Source organism: Triturus cristatus, chromosome 5_1 (assembly GCF_964204655.1).
Source record: "Triturus cristatus chromosome 5_1, aTriCri1.1, whole genome shotgun sequence".
NCBI lineage: Eukaryota > Metazoa > Chordata > Amphibia > Caudata > Salamandridae > Triturus > Triturus cristatus.
Genome location: NC_140587.1, coordinates 165,928,192 through 165,948,582, shown reverse-complemented (window position 1 = coordinate 165,948,582; position 20,391 = coordinate 165,928,192). Strand labels below are relative to the sequence as shown.

The 20,391-nt window shown below is 38.0% G+C and overlaps 1 protein-coding gene across 7 annotated transcripts in view; it reads right to left on the bottom strand.

The window, feature by feature from the left end:
- The window catches only part of LOC146830535 (tyrosine-protein phosphatase non-receptor type 22-like), a 542,480-nt gene that overhangs the window by 300,886 nt on the left and 221,203 nt on the right, over positions 1-20,391 (bottom strand). For all 7 annotated transcript variants that reach the window (XM_085604743.1, XM_085604742.1, XM_085604746.1 and 4 more), the window contains one exon: positions 10,679-10,745. In XM_085604743.1, the coding sequence (XP_085460869.1) occupies positions 10,679-10,745 (67 nt within the window). The remainder of the gene's footprint in view (positions 1-10,678; positions 10,746-20,391) is intronic.

Sequence of the window (20,391 nt, the reverse complement as noted above, 5' to 3'; positions counted from 1 at the left end):
ATGCGTACATTAGATAAATTAGTCAATGCAATGAAGTCAAAAAGCAAAAGGAAAAGAGTAGTGAAAAAAATAACTTTTGTAAAGTGTTCTTAGGAGAATGGAAGCATAGTTCAAGTACTGAACCATTTTTTAATGAAGAGAGTTATCTTCAAAGTAATAGTTTGCTGCATGCAGTTGACACCAATGGTCGAGCATATGAAGTGAAAGATGGTTGTGTAATGGAAAAGGAGAAAATGGTTCCAAGAAATGAGGAAGAAGTGTTAGATGATGAGGTTATGGGGAGACGTCCTAAAGCCCCAGTGTACACTTGGAATTGTAGTAGTATTTGTACTGTACGACAGGAATCTATTGATAAATTACGTGACTTTCTAAGAGAGAGTGTTAAACAGAAGATTAAGATGCTTCAAAGACTAGATCCATGCAGAGTGAGAAAAAATACTGGTTTGAAAGGACATTCTCTGGCTTGTCTTTCTAGGAAAGTTTGTCAAAGTGTTTTTCACCATTTTAGGATGCTGGCAGTACATCATACTGAAATGAGAAAGTTTGTGAGAAGATTGTATTTGGCTAAAAGTCCAGCACTAAAGTTAAATGAGTTGAATACTGCTTTGTTCCATGGATCTGTATCAGGTGTACAGAAGGTTACTGATGATATTCAGTTTTGTTACTTTGGTCCAGAACAAGAAAGTGCAGGAATTGACAAAGTTATTGAGGAAAATGTGGAAGAGAATGTAGAACACACTGTTAGTAAAAATTTTGAAGATCAAATGACAAAATTTACTATCATCTCTAATGAAAGACCAAATATTACTTGTATTTGTTGCCGGAGAAGCCATTATAAAACTCAAACAAGGAATGTTGATCTCTATAAAAAAAAGTGAAAAAGAAGATAATCATGTGTGGAAGGATTTTGCAACATATTTATTTCTGGAAAATTGTTTTGATTTGGGTGAAGATCAGCGTATTTGTAAATACTGTTATAACAAGTTAGAAGAAAATAAAATGCCAGCTAGAGCTGTTCATAATAATTTAGAATTGGTTGATATTCCTGCAGAACTTTCTGATTTAAATACGTATGAGTTTATACTCATTCAATGTGTCCATCCGTTTCAGACTATAGTTCGTATGGAGCCCAAAACAGGTAAATTACCTCCTTCAGATTTACAAAGAGGTTTAAAAGGAAGAGTTGCCATTGGATTTGAAAAATAATATTGAAACAATTGATGCAGATAGTTTGGAAACTGAACCATTAGTTATTCTGGTTAATGGTGTACCTACAAAGAATAAGAAAATCTGGCAGGAGCTGGTAGATGTACGAAAAGTACAAAGAGCAAATTTATATTTGAAAAGAAATAATAAATGGTATGAATCAATTTATATGGATGAAGAAGAAGAAGTTTTACTGGAAGACACAGGAATACCAACTGGGCAAATTGAAAAAGTGGATAAGTCAAAAGAAGAAGAAATTTATGAACATTTCAGCATACATCCTCTTCATTCTAAAGAAGTTATGGGAAACGCTATTGATCTGCTTCAGATGAAAAAAGCTAAAGGAACTCCCGTGAGTGTATGGGAGGAGAGCTTGGAAGCTCGTTGTTTTCCCCAGCTCTTTCCTACAGGAAAAGGTGGACGATATGATGAACGTCCAGTACAGATTCCTGCATCTGAGTATCGGACTACAAGATTATATGCAGAAGATCCAAGATTTCGTCAAAGTATTCCTTATTTGTTCCATCTTTTATTTGAAAGTGGCTTGTCTGCACTATCTTATGCAGTAAATCACATTTTAAAAACTGGAGTACATCTACATAATGTGTCTGCAAAGGATTTTATGAACAAAGTGCAACAGCGAGATGATCATTTGGAATCTCAATTGATTAATCTAATGGCTTGTCAGCGTCTAATGAATATTGGTACCGACGCCATGGAGAATTAAAATGTATGTTACGGAATTTAGGAACTCCTACATGGTTCCTTACCCTAAGCTGTGCTGAGTACGCTTGGGATGATTTACTGGATTTTCTTCGAGAGGCAAATTCAAATATTGAAAACATCCAATACAAGAGAGCAGGAGAATTGTGCTCATTGGATCCGGTTAATGTTTGCAGATATTTCAATCATAGATTTGAGGCTATGATGTCCTTCATCTGCAATAAAAAAAATCCACCTCTTGGAGAAGTTGTGGATTTCTTTTGGAGAAAAGAGTACCAAGCAAGAGGTGCTCCTCATATTCATATGCTGTTGTGGATCAAGGATGCCCCAAAATTTGGAACAGATCCTGATGATGCAGTTTTATCCTTCATTGAAGAATATGCAACATGTGCTATACCTAAAAGCACAGAAGAAAAAAACTTAAAAGAGCAAGTTTTACGTTTCCAAAGTCATCGGTGTGGAAAGTACTGTCGACGAAAGTACAAGAGTAAAGATAAATTCTACACAAACTGTCGATTTGGATTTCCACAACCTGTTCTTTCAAAAGGAAGAGTAAACAGTTTTATGTCAGCTGTGCGACATACTATTACAAGAAAATCGGCAAAAAATACCTATAACCTAAGAAGAAAAGAAGAGTCAAAATACATAAATGACTATAACCCAGTCATTTTATCCATGTGGAATGCTAACATGGATATTCAATATGTCGCTGACAATTCTATTGCTGTTGCTCGGTATGTCACATCTTACATCACTAAATCTGAGAAAACGGAATTGAAAGAAATGTGGGAAGAGATTTCTCACGAGAAGACTGTCAGTAAAAAGCTATACAGTTTCAGTTTAAAGATGTTATCGCATCGAGAAATTGGGTCCTACGAATGCTCAGATAGGTTATCATCTGCAAGTCTGTACTCCAAATCCAGAAGAATAATTTGGGTAAGTTTAGGCCTTGCTGGAATGCGAAATCGGGTACTGAAATCTATTCGAGAAATTGAATATTTAGCAGAGAACGAACCTGAAAGTACAGACATTTTAAGAACAAACATGTTGGACACATATTACCCACAAAGAAGTCATCATCTTGAGAACATGTGTCTCTATGAAGTGCTGCAGAACTACATTTTTAAACGGAATGCCACAGAAGACATCAATAATGGAAAATTTAAAGTCATTGGTGAGGAAGGATGTTTGGTAAAACAAACAAAAGGAAGTTTGATTAATCACAGGAAGCTGAGTTGCGACACTACTGACAAAAATGAATTTTACTACTTAGCACTTTTACAGTTGTTTAAACCATGGCGTTCAGAGGATGAATTACTTGGAGATTTTCAGACCTATGAAGATTCCTTTAATGCATGCAAAGATAGCATAGAATGCAGTACTTTCACAACTTATGTACAAATGTTAAATGAAGAAATTGAACAAGAAGCAACAATTGCAGCTGAAGTAGCTAGAGACAGTTCTCAAGACAGTCAAAGTTCTGGGACGTTCAGTCAAGATCCTCTAGGACAACCAATCGTAGAAAATGAAGCTGCAATAGCCATGACTGAAGTGGAAACAGCTATGAATCAAGCTCAGGAAGATTTAATGAACTTACCCAAATTGGAACAACAACCGAATGATGAACAACAACAAATTTATGAGGAAGTCAGAAAACAAATTGATCACGGATTACTACATGAAAATAAAGAGTGCTCATGCACATCATTTGAACCAATCAGAATGTATGTGAGTGGACAAGCTGGAACTGGAAAAAGTTTCTTAATTAAAGTAATTAGAAGCTACCTACAGAAAAAAACGGATTCAACTTTGTCTTGTGTTGTTACTGCTCCAACTGGGTTAGCAGCATATAACATAAAAGGAATTACCTTACATCGTTTGCTAATGTTACCAGTAGAGCATGAAAACAAAATACAATACCACCAGCTAACAGGAGAAGCATGTTTTGAAGTTTCAAGAGTGTTGAAGAAGATGAAGGTTCTCATTATTGATGAGGTAAGCATGGTATCAAACTTAATGCTTGCCTTTGTGCATTTAAGAATGCAGCAAATTCTAAAGACAGACTATGACGTGTTATTTGGAGGAAAACACGTCATAGTTTTTGGGGATCTTTTGCAGCTCACTCCAGTTAAAGGACAACCAGTATTTCATACTCTTACACATAAAGACACGAAACAGTCGTTAGGAAGTATAGGTAATGTGAATATTTGGACATACTTTGAGTATAAAGAACTGATTATCAATATAAGGCAAGCAAATGATGAGGATTATGCAAGTATTCTCAAAGATATCAGAATTGGACTACTCACAGAATATGGCAGAAAAGCTTTAAAGAGTCGATTGCTATGTAATTTGTTTCCAACAGAAGAAATAGTTCCAGAGAAAATATACAAGAAATTGCTGAAAAAAATACTGTAATCTGCTTAATGCCAACACTAAATGAATGCTCTATATTCAATCAAGAACTTTTGAAATTGGAAAATGAAGAGATTATAAAACTGGAAGCTGTGGATAAAATACAGAATGAAGGAATAACTATTATCTTGACAAGCAAATTGACAACTAAATTGGATTCTCTAGAGAAAAACATATCGAAAACAGCTGGTTTAGAAAAAAATCTTTATGTATGTCTGAACTGTCGAGTAATTTTAAGACGTAACTTGGATGTAGAAAAAGGTTTAGTGAATGGAGCTATGGGTAAAGTTGTGGGTTTTGTTAATTACCAGAAAAAAGATGGAATTGAATTTTTTAAAATAAAATTTGATTAGATTAAAGAGGTTAAAGACATTAGTCGTTGTTCAGTTCGTTTTTTGCTTGTGAAAGACTTATATGTACTTAGAAAGCAGTTTCCGTTTTCTCTAGCATATGCTGTAACTATTCACAAATCTCAAGGATTAACTGTAGATAGTGCTTTTGTAAACATTGGATCTAGTGTGTTTAAAGAAGGTATGGCATATGTTGCTTTGTCACAAGTGAAAAAATTATCTGGTTTATTCATGATAGACTTTGATGACTCCAAAGTTAGTGCTGATGCAAATTGTGTGAAGGAGTATAATAGATTAAGAAGAAGCTATGCTCCTCATTTAGGTCAGTATCCTGTGTTTGAAAAACGTGTTGTTTGTCGGAAAAGGAGAATTGAGAATATCTGTAATGAGGATGTACAGAAGAGTAAACAAAAAGAGAGTGATGTGATTGCAAGCAAAAAGAAAAAGGACAATGTTGAAGAGGTTGTTGGTTGTCATTCTGAAAATAGCTCTGGTGTCAACTGCTATGCTAATGTAGTGCTGAATGTTGTATTTTATCTTGAAAGTTTGCAATAGCAGATAATACTAAATCATGAAAAAAGATTCTGTTCTCTGCTGAGTTTCCTTTATGAGAAGCTCACTAATGATAAAACTAAAATAGAAGTGCTTCTGATGTTAGAAATCTTTTAGATGTATGTTCTGGATGTACACAGTTTACACAAAATGTCCAGCAAGATGCACAGGAATTCTTAATGTATATGTTTATGGTACTGGAAGATGAAGGGGTAGAAATAGAAAATATATTTGGTCTCTCTTATAAATGGGAACATTGTTGTGAAAATTGTTTGAACACATGCAGCACTAATGTTGATTCTGAAAGGTTCATACATTTAACATTACCAGAGAGTAAATCAGTGACTTTTAGTAAATTAGTTAAAGATGCATATCACAACATGGAATGTTCTCAATGTAAATCAGAAATGTTATCAACGTTATTGTTAAAGAAATATGGACAGTATGTAATTTTAATGATACAACGTTATAGAGCTGATGGAACAAAATTGGACACTTTAATAAAGAAGTTTGTAGGAAATCAATTATCAATATCAGGAAAAACTTTTGTTGCAGTTGCAATAATATTCCATGATGGACCTTGTATAACTTCTGGTCATTACACAGTTTATCTAAAATGTGAAAAAGGCTGGACCCTGTGTAATGATTCTCAATTGATTTTCATGCAACGTTTGCCTGCAGAATTACCAAATTGTTACTTAATTTTTCTGAAACCAAAATTTTAGATACAAATTGCAGCATCTGAAGAAACCATTATTTCAATTTTATAGGATTAACATTGGATATTTCACTTAAAAAGGATTTAAAAATAACCATTTGGCCTCATGGAAAGGTAAATGTTTCTATTGTGGACTTCTTTGACAGATATTATTTTGGTGTATGTGCTTAAGCAACAAGATTTACAGACGTTATTTATTGCAAATAGTTATTGTTCTTAGAATATATTTTGAATATATATGTTACATTTCTATCAAGGTATGTTTTACTGAGGATAGATTCAGGGCTTTTTTAAACAATCTTTCAGATTGTATATTTTTTTGCCCGCTGTTAAGTGATGAATACAATTGATATCACTATTTTCAGTGAAATTCAATACATTCTGAAAACAGCAAAAAAGGGCAAAAAATTACTTTGTTAAATATGGAAATACATGTACTGTTTTCTAAAATGTATTGTTGAATATTAATACTTTTTTTCTTTTTTTATAGATCTCGAAAGAAAATTTAGGAAATTGAATCCATTTTTCTTGCAATTAAAAAAAACATTTATTTCTAATTAAGTTATTTTGTTGGACAGGTAAGTTTTAAATATCTTTATTTTTCATCCCTTCACTTTCATGCTCCCTTTTCTTCACTTCTCCTCACTCTGCTTTTCTCATTCCCCTTCCTTCTCTCTTCTTCCTTTAATGCTCTTTCGTAACTCCCTCACTCCTTCTCTACTACTCCCCTAGGTTTACTGCCTCCATCACTATTTTTTCAACCATGTTTCTCTCCCTGTCTTCATATGTCTCAGTCATTCTAACTGCCTTACTCCTTCTCAGTTTCTTGCTCTCTGTCTCTGTTTCTGTCTCTCTCCCTTTGTCTGTCTTACCCTTAATTTCCTTAACATCTCTGGGGCAGATTTACAAGCCCCCTGCGCCACCACTACGTCACTTTTCATGACGTACCGGTGGCGCAGGGGGCTCCTCTATATTTACAAGGAGAGGAAAAGCCACCCTGCGTGACTTTTCCTATCCTCGTAAATACAGCCACTTCACACGCAGCACTGTGCGTTGAAGGGGCGTTCCATGGGTGTTGTTGTGGGTGTTCCCATGCAACACTCATAGAACTGCACACATCTCCAGATTTACGAGAAATCATAACTCTGGAGTTGCGTGTGAATGCTCCACCACTCTAGAGGTGGCGTACCGAGGCACAATGAGGAGAAATGTTTTCATTTCTCTTCATTTTTTCCTCTGTCAGTGCGTGCTGCATGCTACAGCACGCATTGAAAGAGGAAAAAGACTCTTGTGATTGTTTTTGTGCATGTAGGTGTCCCTTTCTGCACTAGAACAATCTCCCCACCACGCAGGCATCCTTGCACCATGGTGTAAGGGAGCCTGCGGTGGCGCATGGCTGCAGTTTGTGCGTCAGCGCAGTGGAAACATAGATATGCGACATATTCTTGTAATTATGTCACATCTCTGTACTTCGAAACTAATGCAGCACGGCGCAGCAAAATTAGTTGCTGCACCGTGCTGCGTTAGTTTGTTATAAATCTGCTCCTCTGTTTCTACCACTCCTCCTCTCTCCATCACTCATTTTCCATCTATGTTAATTTTTTAATCTTCTCCGTCATTCTCCTTCCCTCACCTTCCCTAAGTGTCACTATCCTTTACTCATAGTCACTCCTATTCTCCTACTTCACTTCCTCCTGTCTGTATCTCACACCCCTTCACCTTTTTGCATTCTTTCCTTCAATCTCCCTCACTCTGCTTTGCTTATTGACAACCTGACTCCCTTTCTCTCACTCCAGTTTCCTAAATCCCTCCATCCCCTCACTCTCCATCTCTCAGTTTCCCTTACCCCCTTTTCTAAACCTCATACCCGTAAAAAAAAAAAATAGAATTAAAAATCAAATTTAAGTGTTTAGATGTTGGTTTGCTCTAAAACGAGCCATTATGTTAATAGAGTGTTTTTGGGTATCTATAAGTAAGTACCGATGCAGAGTCTAAAGTTCAAGAGGAAGACTCTGTTCCCTTCATCTGTGAAATGTACACCGACTCCTCTATAAATGCCTTGCCACTCCCCTCACTATTTCTTCTTATTTCCTGGGACAAGGAGCTGAACAGGTATGAATTTTACTTGAAAATGGCAGAACAGCAGTCTACTTCAGGGAGTGAGGAGGAGATGTGGATGCACTCAGAAGCATTGGTTCATAGTAGTTTCTCTTCCAGAATCTTCGAACACCACAGCCACTCCCCTCACTATTTCTTCTTATTTCCTGGGACAAGGAGCTGAAGGATCCCAAAGGGTGAAAAAAACGTTTTATATTTTTTCAAAAAATTGCTTCGTGCGCGCACGGCGGCAAAAAAATTCGTAAATTTGACTTAAAAATCAAGTTTAAGTGTTTAGATATTAGGTGGCTCTAAAAAGAGCCCTTGTGTTAATGGAGGGACAGAGGAACAAAAAGTAAAAAAAAAACTATGGCGAGGAGCAAGTGTGCTGCTCTATCTTCCTCTCTATCAGGTTAATGCTGGTGTCAGCATAAGAGAGGAGAGCAAAGCACCTATTGCACCGTATGTGCACCTTCAAAAAAAGAGGGTGCACATCCAAAGGAACAGAAGAAGGTGAAGGTGCCGCCGCAGATGAAGTGCTCGGCAGAGCTGCCAATGATGTGCTCGGCTGAGCTGCTGGAGGGTTTGCTCTAGCAGCTCGAGCATAAGCCACAGGATGGACTCCTTCTACGTGCCTTATCATAGTGTAAATACTAAAAGAATATTTCTTATTAGGATTTCCTCTAGATAAGGTCGTACCACAAATAGTGCAGGTGACTTTTGGCGCATTCACCTTCTTCTGCCCCTCAGGAAAAGTAAAAAATTGACATATAAAAGAGTCCTTCTGTTTCCTCTGCCTCTGTGTCACAAGAGTCTCCTGCTCACTCCCAGAAGATGGGTGCTGCTCTGCCATTGTATCCCAAAAACAGTTCAGCTCCTTCTCCCAGGAAATCAGAAGCAATAATGAGGAGAGTGGGTGTGGTGTTGGAAGAATCTGGAACTGAAACTACTATGAACCAATGAAAAGTGTTGTTTCTTCATCACATGACTCGCCGTGCGCAGTTCATCTAACTATAACTCGCACGCCCGCAATCCACTGCTGATGACGTCACATATTACATCACTCATGACATGGTCAGTGACATCACTGATGACATCTCAAATGACATCACTGATGACATCAATGATGAGATCATCCATGTGTAAGAGTGGCAGACCACCTCTAATCCTAATATAAACTTTGATACACACATTGAAAAATACAAACAAAAGTTTTGAAAACTATAGAGATACCAATACCAGTTAGAACAACCTATTTAGTAATTCCAAAATCTACATACGCATCCAGTCATTCATCAACACTTCTATATAGTCACTCATACATGTACTCAGTCATCATATGTACTCATACACCTATACATCCTGTTACACACCTACACTCATACATAGTTACTCACACACATACTCACACATGCAAATAAACATCCATTTACTTGCATATACAGCTATACACACACCACTACACTTACTTCTAAAGAAACTTACACATACTTACTCTCTTAAACAATCACTTATAGAAACACATACTTATTTATACAGGAACTCTTACAATCTCTCACTCTCATATATCCTCACTTATATACATCAATACTCACATATACTAGTTTAAAACATATGGACTTACTCATAAAGACACTATTGAGACAGTCATTCACTCTCTTACTCAACCATACACACACTCACCCACCCATACTGTCCTGCTCACATACTGTCTTCAAAACACATACAAACAGTGTCACTCATTCATGCATCTATACGCTAAGTAATATCCCCCACTGAACCATACAGACACTCATACTGATACTCTAAAAACAAACTAATAACCCACATACACACTCATGTAGCTACTCACCAAACCCATGGAGCCACTTATACACAAAGTAAGACACTGATACAGATATTTAAATATTTAAACATTACTCACTAATTCTTGTATTCACTAAGATACTGTTAATAAGTCAGTTATACAATTAACTTTACAAAAAAAAATCCATTTATACACTTATTTACCCATTTATTCTTCCATTAACCTTTAGATATACATATATAAAAAATATTTATTTTTCAGAAAGACACATATTCACTGGATGATGTCATCAGTGATGTCATTTGAGATGTCATCAGTGATGTCATGAGTGATGTCACTGACCATGTCATGAGTGATGTAATATGTGACGTCATCAGCAGTGGATTGCGGGCGCGCGAGTTATAGTTAGCTGAACTAACTATAACGGGGGAATTTCAATGGTTTTGTATGAGTGAAATGTCCAGCTAACTATAACATGTGTGAAACCTATGTTTTTTTCAGTGAATTTGCAAGGTTTTTTAAATGCTAATTCCTAACTATAACGTGTGTGAAACCTATGGTTTTTTCGGTGAATTTGCAAGGTTTTTTAAATGCTAATTCCTAACTATAACGTGTACCTATGGTTTTTTCAGTAGATAGATAGATAGATAGATAGATAGATAGATAGATAGATAGATAGATAGATAGATAGATAGATAGATAGATAGATAGATAGATAGATAGATAGAGAGAGACACCCGTGAATCAAAGTTCATTAACCATGCAAAAACATACATATAATTAAATTTGTAAACATATCCTGTATCTTACCTTATCTTTGAGTAGCTTCCATGTGTAATCTATTGCACAGATCACTCCGGTTCTTCCACATCCAGCGCTAAAATTAAAAACAAAAGTGGTTGGAAAATAACATCGATGGGTGCTCAAATTCCATGGGATTTATCTTTAATGAAGTGTTTGTAGTTTAAAGATGAATTGGGTGGAAAGGCGTGTCTATATGTTACTGTTAGAATCTTTTTTTTCAAGGTTCCCCAGAATTGTGGCTACGCCGTTCCCTGTTCTACAAAAATATGCAAACGCACATTTCAACCAGTCTGCTACTGTATCTTAAAATGCCCGATTTGAGTGGATACACGTTGTTAAGGTCTAGAAAGGCACGATTTTCGTTAAAATGCCTAATATTAGTAGATGCACATTGATAATGTCTTAAAATGCATAATCTTATGGGTTACACGTTGATAATGACGTTTCTTTTATTCAAGAAATATTCATAGCCTTTACGACAACATAACATTTTATTTTGGAAGATACATGTTCCTTTCAGATTCTAGGAAATTACATACTTATTGGTGAGTACATCAGAAGAGGTGTTTCTTGACACATATATTTGAAAAACCCATTACCAGGAAATATACATTTAGATGTCTTTCTTACATTTGTCTATTTATATGAAAATGAGAAATACATTTTATAAAGTGGTTATTTCTATTGATGCCTCTCATACCGCCTCTCCTAATGTGCTGTGCCAAGCATGGTTAACAGCACAGTGGCATTTTCCAGAGTATATACTGTATATTTGAAAGCCAAATATGCTGTTAACAATAGTTGCAATGCCACATTGTGTATTCTTTGATGTGCAAGTAGTGTATTACTATTGCTTAGTGCAGGAGAGGGGGGCAATGGCAGTCTGTATTACATCAAAAACCTGGAATTTGGCCTTTGAACCATATTAACAAATGTTTAAAAGTACATTGAAAAGAAACACGTATTACAAATACATTTTACTGTGGCACAATTATTCAGAATGAAAATCCTGCACGGTACTGACAATGGGGCAGACAGGAATGTAGGACTCCTTCCCTACCCCCACTCACTGACCTTACAGTAAAGCCATGTGGTGTTGAGTTATCTGTAGGAAACCAAACTACTCTGGTCTTGCACAAGGTTTTGGACCAGTTATGTGCCCCACCCTGGTGGCCTATGACAGGGTAGGGACATATTAGCCATTTCTAAACAGCCTTGACAAAGAGCATGTGGGAAGCTGTAAGAAAGCGTCCCCATTTTTTCTAATATTTGGGGAAAGAAATGTATGACCCCTGACCCTCCTGCTCCACCAGTTTACAAAATTACTAGGGAGGGACCTCTCATCTCCTCCTTCCTACTTGTGACAAGGGAGAAAAAATGATCCTTAGTTTACCCTCCTTGCCCCACCTAAGCCATCCTATTATTCCTGCCCAGGACTCCATTTCACTGATATTGAGATGGGAGAAAGATAAGCAGCATGAGTCCAGTTCACAAGTATAAAAAGAACACAGGGCCAGTTATCAGATGCCCTTGTTCTCTTTCCCCCATATACATCAGAGGGGATAATAGACTGGGGTAGCTGACACATGGCCTGGTGTGCCATTCTTAATTGTGAACAGGACACAGGAGCAGCTAACATCTGCATTTGTCCTCCATGAAAGACTGGAGGCACTGAGTGATGCCCATGTTAATGGCATGGGGGTGGCTTTGCACTCTTTGAAAACCAAAAAAAAGGATTTATTGGGGCTTGGTATCTTCATAGCCCCACCAAAATAAAGGCTCAAAAATAAAATAAAATTTCAACCACGGTGTTGCTCTGTTGGGCTCGCCCGCCCCACAGTGCTAAATGGGAAAATTATTTAAATAAGACAAAAGTATTACAAGATTTTTAAAAGCAAAAACAAAAAATAAAATTACAAAAATAGCACCATGCTAAGGCAATAATGGGTGGGTTTGAGTTTAAGATGATCACTCTAGCAGTGATTCATAAACAAGTTTGAGAACCACCACAATTTTAAAGTGATAGATATTATTTTCAAATGACAGTAGTTCTTAAACTCTTTTGAAGTTCGAGAACCAGACTACGTTAGTGGGTAATGCAAACAGCCAAATCACAGTGGTACCTGGGTGAAATGTATAGCCGATAAATGCACAGTGGCTGCTTTGTATGAATGCATGATATATACAGCACAGTTGGGTGACGCAGGTATATTTGTATGACAGTTGGGCTTGTGAACAGGTTCACAATTCCCAATTCAAATCTCGTATCTGGATGCATCAAAAGTGTAACATGTGATCCGAGAACCAGTGCCATAGCCAACCATTGCTGGTAAATTTCAGTGGGTTTCTTGTTTTGGGTCGTAAACATAAACTGAGAAGGCTTTTCAGGAAATATCATATGATTTCGAATTAAGAACTCTAGACCCCAATGTAAAGTGCCTTTGTAGTTGCAAGTCATGCAATTCACAAACTCACAGGCTTTGCAACTGCAAAACTACAGATCGCAATTTGAAGAAAAACATTTTTTTGGGTCGCAAACTCTTTCTCTCTTACAAAATGGCTTTATTTTTTTCTGACTCGGAAACTTAAGAGGGCATGAAAAGGGTGTTTCCCTCGCAGGCCGCCATCTTTGAATTCGCAGGTATTAACAGGAAATAACAAAATGCCTCCTGTCTTATACATATTAATGAAGCAGGAGGCTTGTGACCTCTTGTAAATGCACATTTGGTGATGTGGCTCAGTAGTACATCAGTGGCATCGCAAAATGCAGCTCAGTTCGCAAACCTGTTAGTGTACAAAATCATCAACTGGTTTGTTTCTGGGGCTCAGCAAATACTTTTTTTTCAATTTGAAGATAAATTATTCCCACTGATAGGTGGGAATGAACTACAATTAACTATTACTCCAATCCTTTTAGTAACAACATCAAAGAATGGCGATAATAAATTGATCATATTCTTATCATTAGGTGGGGACGTGAGTAGTGTATAATTCTTTCTGAATTGGTTGAATACTAAAGATCCCAACCTTGAATATGAGTCAGCTTACCTTTTTTGATCTCACAATTATAGCTAAGGAGGGTCAATTGCATACTATGGTCTTTACCAAGGCAACACGTCAGAATTCCCTCCTCAGTTTTCCAAGGTATTATACCAGCATCTTACACCTGATGTGACATCCGTGTGATATCTAGGTCAAATAAGAACAAGTACAGACAAATAGCCAAAATAGTTTAGCCTGTATTGACGACCTCTCACCTCACTGTCAATAACGAAATATGTTTGTTTTTGTTACCACAGTGCACTGACTGCATTTTTGTGGGTCAATTCTTAGGAATGCCTCTAATTGCTCTAATCTATTTGGTTCTAATGATAACATAGAAAGTATGAGTAAAAAATTGCCAAAACAAGGTTATACCAGGAATATTGTGAACAAATCTTTTAGGAGAGCATGGAATAAATAACAGTGATTTCTTCCAGATACTTATAAGAAACCAAGCCACAATTTCTTGACCACTTTGTCTACTGCATAGTTATGGGAGATGCTTTCAGAGCCAAGCAAATACTAGTGATTCAGTATCCACAGTAGGACCAGTCGTAGGGGGTACACCTCGGGGTCAGTGGAGGCAGAGGGAGTATTAAAAAGTACAGCATGCAATATCATTCATCGACGACTTCACTTTTACTATAATTCACATCCGGCTATTCCAGTCCCTCATGTTTGTTATTTTATTCCTTTTTGGTTCCCTTGATACCCATATTCTGATATCCATAGAATTTCTGTGAATTACCAAATTCATCTGTATCTTAGCTTTATAGCCCTAAACTCAGGCTCCCTTCTTCTTGGTGCTGCAGTGGTGTTACCTTCTCTTCAGTTCTCAAGGGGGACGCCATGTACTCTTATGGACTACTTACAGCCTGTATTAAATCAAAGGAGAGAGAAAGAAGGGATTGTGATCCATTCAGCTTCCTTGCAATAGTATTCAAAATCAATGGGAATGGATCACTTGACCCGAGTAACCAGGGTTTGCAACGTTCGTGGAGTGTACGGATAAAAAAACCCTCATTCACTTACACAAGTCGGAAAGGCGGTATTTCTTGGTTCTCCGCCCTGCTTTAAAAATGTGACAGTATCATCATTGGGTTTCTTTCTTACTCATATGCTTCCTCCATTCGGAGGTGAACCACTGGTTAATACAGTAGTGATCAACGAAAAAAGGAGAAGTGGAGGTGCTCTGGTGCAGTGAATTTCAAAAGGTGGTACTAAAAAAACTAGTCTACCTGGATTTATTCTTTAACCAATCTAGGTTTGAGATGTTTAAAAACAATGTCGTGCGTAGGGAGACCTATTATTAGTCTACCGCACTGGAAGTGTCCATAAAAAAGGTCGACATGTTTCAGCCCTATTGATTGCCCAGATGGGTCAGGGGGGCTTTCTTCAGGACCTAAAAAGAGATAGATGGGAGGCCGTGTTTTGTTACAGTCTCCTGGAATCTGGGTAATATTAGCCCGATTCTGTAGTGGTCAATAGTACCTGTTAAGGATAGAAAGAAACAGAATAGGAATGTCATGTTGTGCATTCTTCAAAACGTGTGATGTTTTATTCACAGTGATTCACATTGTACGAATCTCTTCAAAGGAATTACGTAACTAGAAAATGGCAATTCTTTGTAATTGACAAAATGTTCACTTACAATATTTGAAGTGGCTCAGTGGTGCTCAACGAGGAATCTAAAAAACTAGAAAATGGCAATTGTTTTTCCTGTGTGATGTCCAAATTAGCGTGTTGTTGAGATAGTATCTCCATTTGTGAATGTTTTGTGTTTAAGTTGGTATCTTGTGCAATGTGTTATGGGCTTATGCGCCAAATGATCTGTAAAAAACTAATATGGTGTGGTACCGGAAGTTCTAGATGCTTCCCTCACAAGGTTATCGCAATGTCATTGGGTGTGAAATGTTGTTTAAATTGGGCATTTTCATGAGGCGACAAGTTAGAGTTTCCATATTGGCATCGGCCAGTTAGCGCCGTCATAACACATGTGAATGTTTTTCTAATATGTGTGTCTAAAAAACATGGCAGACTTACTGCTACGGTGCGTACACTTCTAGATGTTGCGAGTATGCGGTAATAAGCGTGGGTGTTAAAATACAATCGCGTGTGTTGTTACCCGCGATGACGCGTGCAATTATCATTGTGCCGGTTTACGGGGTAATTGTACACTAATAAGTTATAACCTGCATACTAAGTCTTAGCGTTTCTGCGCATATATGCCGCGCATCTGTTGAACGGATGTAGGAGTTATTCCGTACATTTTGTGCATGCATGCAGTTTCTAGTCATAACCCAACGAGGACGACAATCACGCGGCTCAGTTTAAAGGTGTCTTTCGGGCACGCCTATTGCAAACGTGATGATTTTAACGTTGTTAGTGCATTTACGGTGATCACAGACAATGCAATTACTTGAAATCGTACCTTGAGTCCTAGATAAAAGACTTCATCAGGTGGCCGGTGACCTCTTATACCTGCTAATGACAAGTTGACAATTCAAAATAGAATAATAATGTGTAATACGATATGGTTATTTGATTGAAGCTTCCTTCCTTGTGTCCTTTGGGCAGTACCTGCTGTGGGGTGTAGCATGACTTGTGCTGGCTCTTCCTTTGGCAACCTGGAGGTGGTAAGCTTAGGAATTGCAGTGTGTTATATGTTTAGGACTCAATATGGAAGAAAGACTTTTATTTGAAAGGAGTTCGAATTTTGCTCTATTCTAAAATACAAATTATAATTGGTTAATTTTTAAAGGTGTTAGGTTTGAAAGGAGTTCGGATTCAACTCTATTCTAAAAATAGGAAATAGAAAGTAAAAAGTAGAATTAGGTTGGTTTTTAGAGAGAGGTGGTATTTGTCTTGGTGTTAAACGATAGAGGGGAAGAGGCTTTCTCTATATGACCCCCAATTTCATTACAAGACCGGAGGCTACCATTATGCATATTACTTTTAATGCGTCACCAAGCAGCCGCATACATCATAAAGAAGAAGGGTTGCAGAATAGAAGAAGAAAACATAGGTCATGAGGACATAACAATCAGCCTCTTTTAAATGCGGCTCCAAGTAGATAAGTCAACCTTTACTACTTCTCCTGTTTTTGTTGTTATTAATTGCCATTTCATTGACTTTTATCCTGTATTTATAATTGTGTTTTTTGAACTGTTCATTGCTTATTTGAATCACTCTAAAACACGATCTTTATACCCCAATGGGCTAATTTTTCCTTCGTTTGGGATCCCTCCCTCCCCCCCCCTCCTGCCGGTCTACCAAGTTCCTATTGTGGTCCCTGGTCCTTCCCTACCCTCCTACCCTTATCGCGCTGTATGCCGGTCTTTTCTCCGCTTTGAGGGCAACCATTCTGTCCTCGCCGGTTTTGTGAAATTACCGGACCTCCCCTCGCAGCGCACTCCTCCTCCTCGATAAACATCCATTTGAGAGGAAGAGAGCTGCCTTCTCTATCGTTTGCCAGATCTCGCCCGCATTTTTTACTTCGCTCTCAGCCCGGCTCCCATAATGGAAGCAAGCTGAGGAAAGTACCTTGGCAACACGCGCGCAATGTTTGCGCGTTGCCAAGGCACTTTCCTCTAAACAATAGGATGCATAGCAACCATCCTACGCTCGAGCTCAATTTGTATTGCTTGTTTATTTCCAGCGATAATCCAACCGGCTGAACACTCCTGATTTCTTCAACGATCTCAATTTACCTCCATTAACCCCTTTTACCAACCCAGTTAATAATAATAATTATACCAGAATAATCTTTTAGAGAAAGGCAGATCCTATATATTTTCCTCACATAATTAAAAAAAAAGAAAAAAGTTTATATTAAAAAATTATTTATATATATATTTATTTAAAAAAAATATATATATATTATTATTCATCTTGAATACAGGGGATCAGATATTTATTATTATTGTTATTCATCTCTCCCCTAATCAATATGTCTGATTTAGACTCGGATGAGGCTAGCGCTCCCACCCCAAATATGGAAAATGAGGCAATCAAAAACATGATTCATGACGAAATGAGATCCTGTATGTTGTCAACTTTATCTAAAGTTATTACTTCAAAAAGATCACTCCCCACTGAGGAGAATGAAATTCAACATACTTTTGCTGATGACGATCTCATTGAAATATGGGGAAAAAGAGCTAAAAAAATAAAAAATATTGATTTTATTCCCAGGAGCACTATGGGAGGTCACAGCACCTCAAAGTTGACGGGCGGTCTTCGCACCTCAAATACTTCAGGTGTCCATAGCGGCACAACTTTTAAAGGTGTCCCTTGTGGCACAAAATATATGGGTGTCCCTAGCGGCACAAACTATCGAAGTGCTCACATAATTGATACACATCTTGATCAAGATGATGACGACGAGTTTATTGATGATGATGCCTCTGAACCTCCTGACGAATATATCCTCGATCTAGATGAGGACGATCAGGATTTTAATTCTCTACCCCTAGATGATGATCTGCCTTCCTCTTCAAAGGACACCATCCTAGACCCTTTAGGAGGAGAGATGTTTTCTCCCCTTAATATTAAGCACCCAAGAAGCAATGATTGGGTTCCACAAGAGCATGTCGGCAAATTTATCACTAAATGGTTAAGAAACCCTCTGGAAAGAGACACACGAAATCTGTTAAGATCCAAATGCTCCAGACCCTTTATCGAGGACATGGTCTGCCAAACCCCAAATCTCGACCCAGATCTAATCAAATACCTTTTTAAACTTGGGCGAGATCCAAGGAAAGGCATGGAAAGATCTCTTAAAATCTGCCAGGATCGCCTCTTAGACATCCTTGGTCCTCTGGCTAAAATCATCGATGCTGCAGAAGATAGCTAACTCAATGGTTCCACATTGAATACCGATGTAATCCGAGGGTGGAGCCATAGGGCATTGGTGTTCTTGGGCAACGCCAATCCCAGCATCAATGCAGAGAGAAGGAGAGTTGTTCTCACAAAAATTAGTCCCAAACTGAGCGACCTGGTGGATAAAGAACCCTCTACCAACCCTAAAGGTCTACTATTTGGCGAGGACATGATCAAAACCTTAGGTAAATACGTTTCTACTCCCTCACTTGACAAAGCGAATCAAAATATGAAAAGAGTCTTCAACAACTACAACCTTTTTGCCAGGGCCGGAAGAAGAGGCCAATCTTCCGGCCGCTTCAACCGAATGTCATACTCCAGATCCAGAGATTACGGTGGAAGAGGCTACCAACCCTCAAACATACCTCAAATCTACCCCCCAAGAGGGAGAGGATTTCGCTCAAGAAATTTCAGAGGAAGAGGAGCACTAGGTTAATGAAGATTACTGGCAAGTAATGGAATCATTATCCCATGCGTGATCCTTACCCCAGGCCTTAAGTCTTGAGAATATACCCAAGATGTACCAGAACACAACCAATACAAATTATTCATGCCTCTCATTAATAGCAGAAAAGAAAAACCTAAACAATTAGTTCATTGCAGTTTCCAAAACTCCTGAAGCAAAATTATTAGCTTCTTCTTTGTAAAAAAATAATTTGATAATGTGAAATAAAAGTGTTTGACGTGAACCAGGTTGGGACCCTGCACACCACTGCTTACTCTGCCCAGGAGATGGATACTGCTCAGGTAAAACACCCTTGGGCCTTTTCTTGGACTGGACAACCAGCTGAAATATAAGCTTGCGAAACTGCTTGCCGGAAAAATTTGAGTGAGAGTTTACACATTTTTACCGTTATTGTCTATGACATAAAACACAAAAAGAACACTTGTATCCCGACATTCTGTGGTACAATTTAAGTAGATTGTTAGTGCTGGCATCGATCACCCATGCTTGGAAAGAGTACATCTGAGAAGAAAACTGTGCAAGGAGGAAACTAGAAGGAGAGGACAAAAGGTACAATCAGGGACCCCTGAAAATTGCGACTATCTCCCAAAACATTTTTCTCCCTTGGGTGGTACTCCAGGGAGGATGGAAGATTTTAACTGCCCCTGTTGGCCAGAACTTCCGAGTTCCCAACTTTCACACTCAGAACATTCTGTTCCACCCAGGAACAGATCTAATGGGCAATCTGTGCTAGAGATTTTACCTTCTTACCTCACTGCCTTTTGATGTAACTCTTGGCAACTTGATTGTCGGTACTGACCACCACAGATTTGCCTACCAAGTGAAAGGACATGGACTAATTTGCTTGAAAAATCGCCATTAAATTTGTCCAATTGGAGGTTTGCGTTTTCTCTATTTATGGCCAACTCTATTTCACTTGAAATTCTTCAAGAGTTGCTTAACACCCGAGGCACCTATAACAGAAGTTAGAATAGTGGGGTTGGGTAATTCAATGGAGTTCCCTTTAGTAAATTCTGGGGTTCCAACCACCATTGTAAATCTTTTTTTATTTTTTCCCCATTGGAATTGGATGTTCGTAAATCTCTGATTCCGGATACCAGCAGCCTAGGAGCTATGCCACCAAGGGCTTCAAATTATTGCAAGACCAGGGAATCACCGTTGTTGTGGATGCCATCAACCCCTACACTCTAGAAAAAAATCAAACTGTTGCTTGTGTTGATGACAGTAACTTCCCCAAATGAAGTTGGAATTTAAGAGTCGTCTTCTTTGTTAGAAACACCTGACCCTTCTGGGTGTCAAGTATGCCTAGCTAAAATTATTTTGCTGTTCC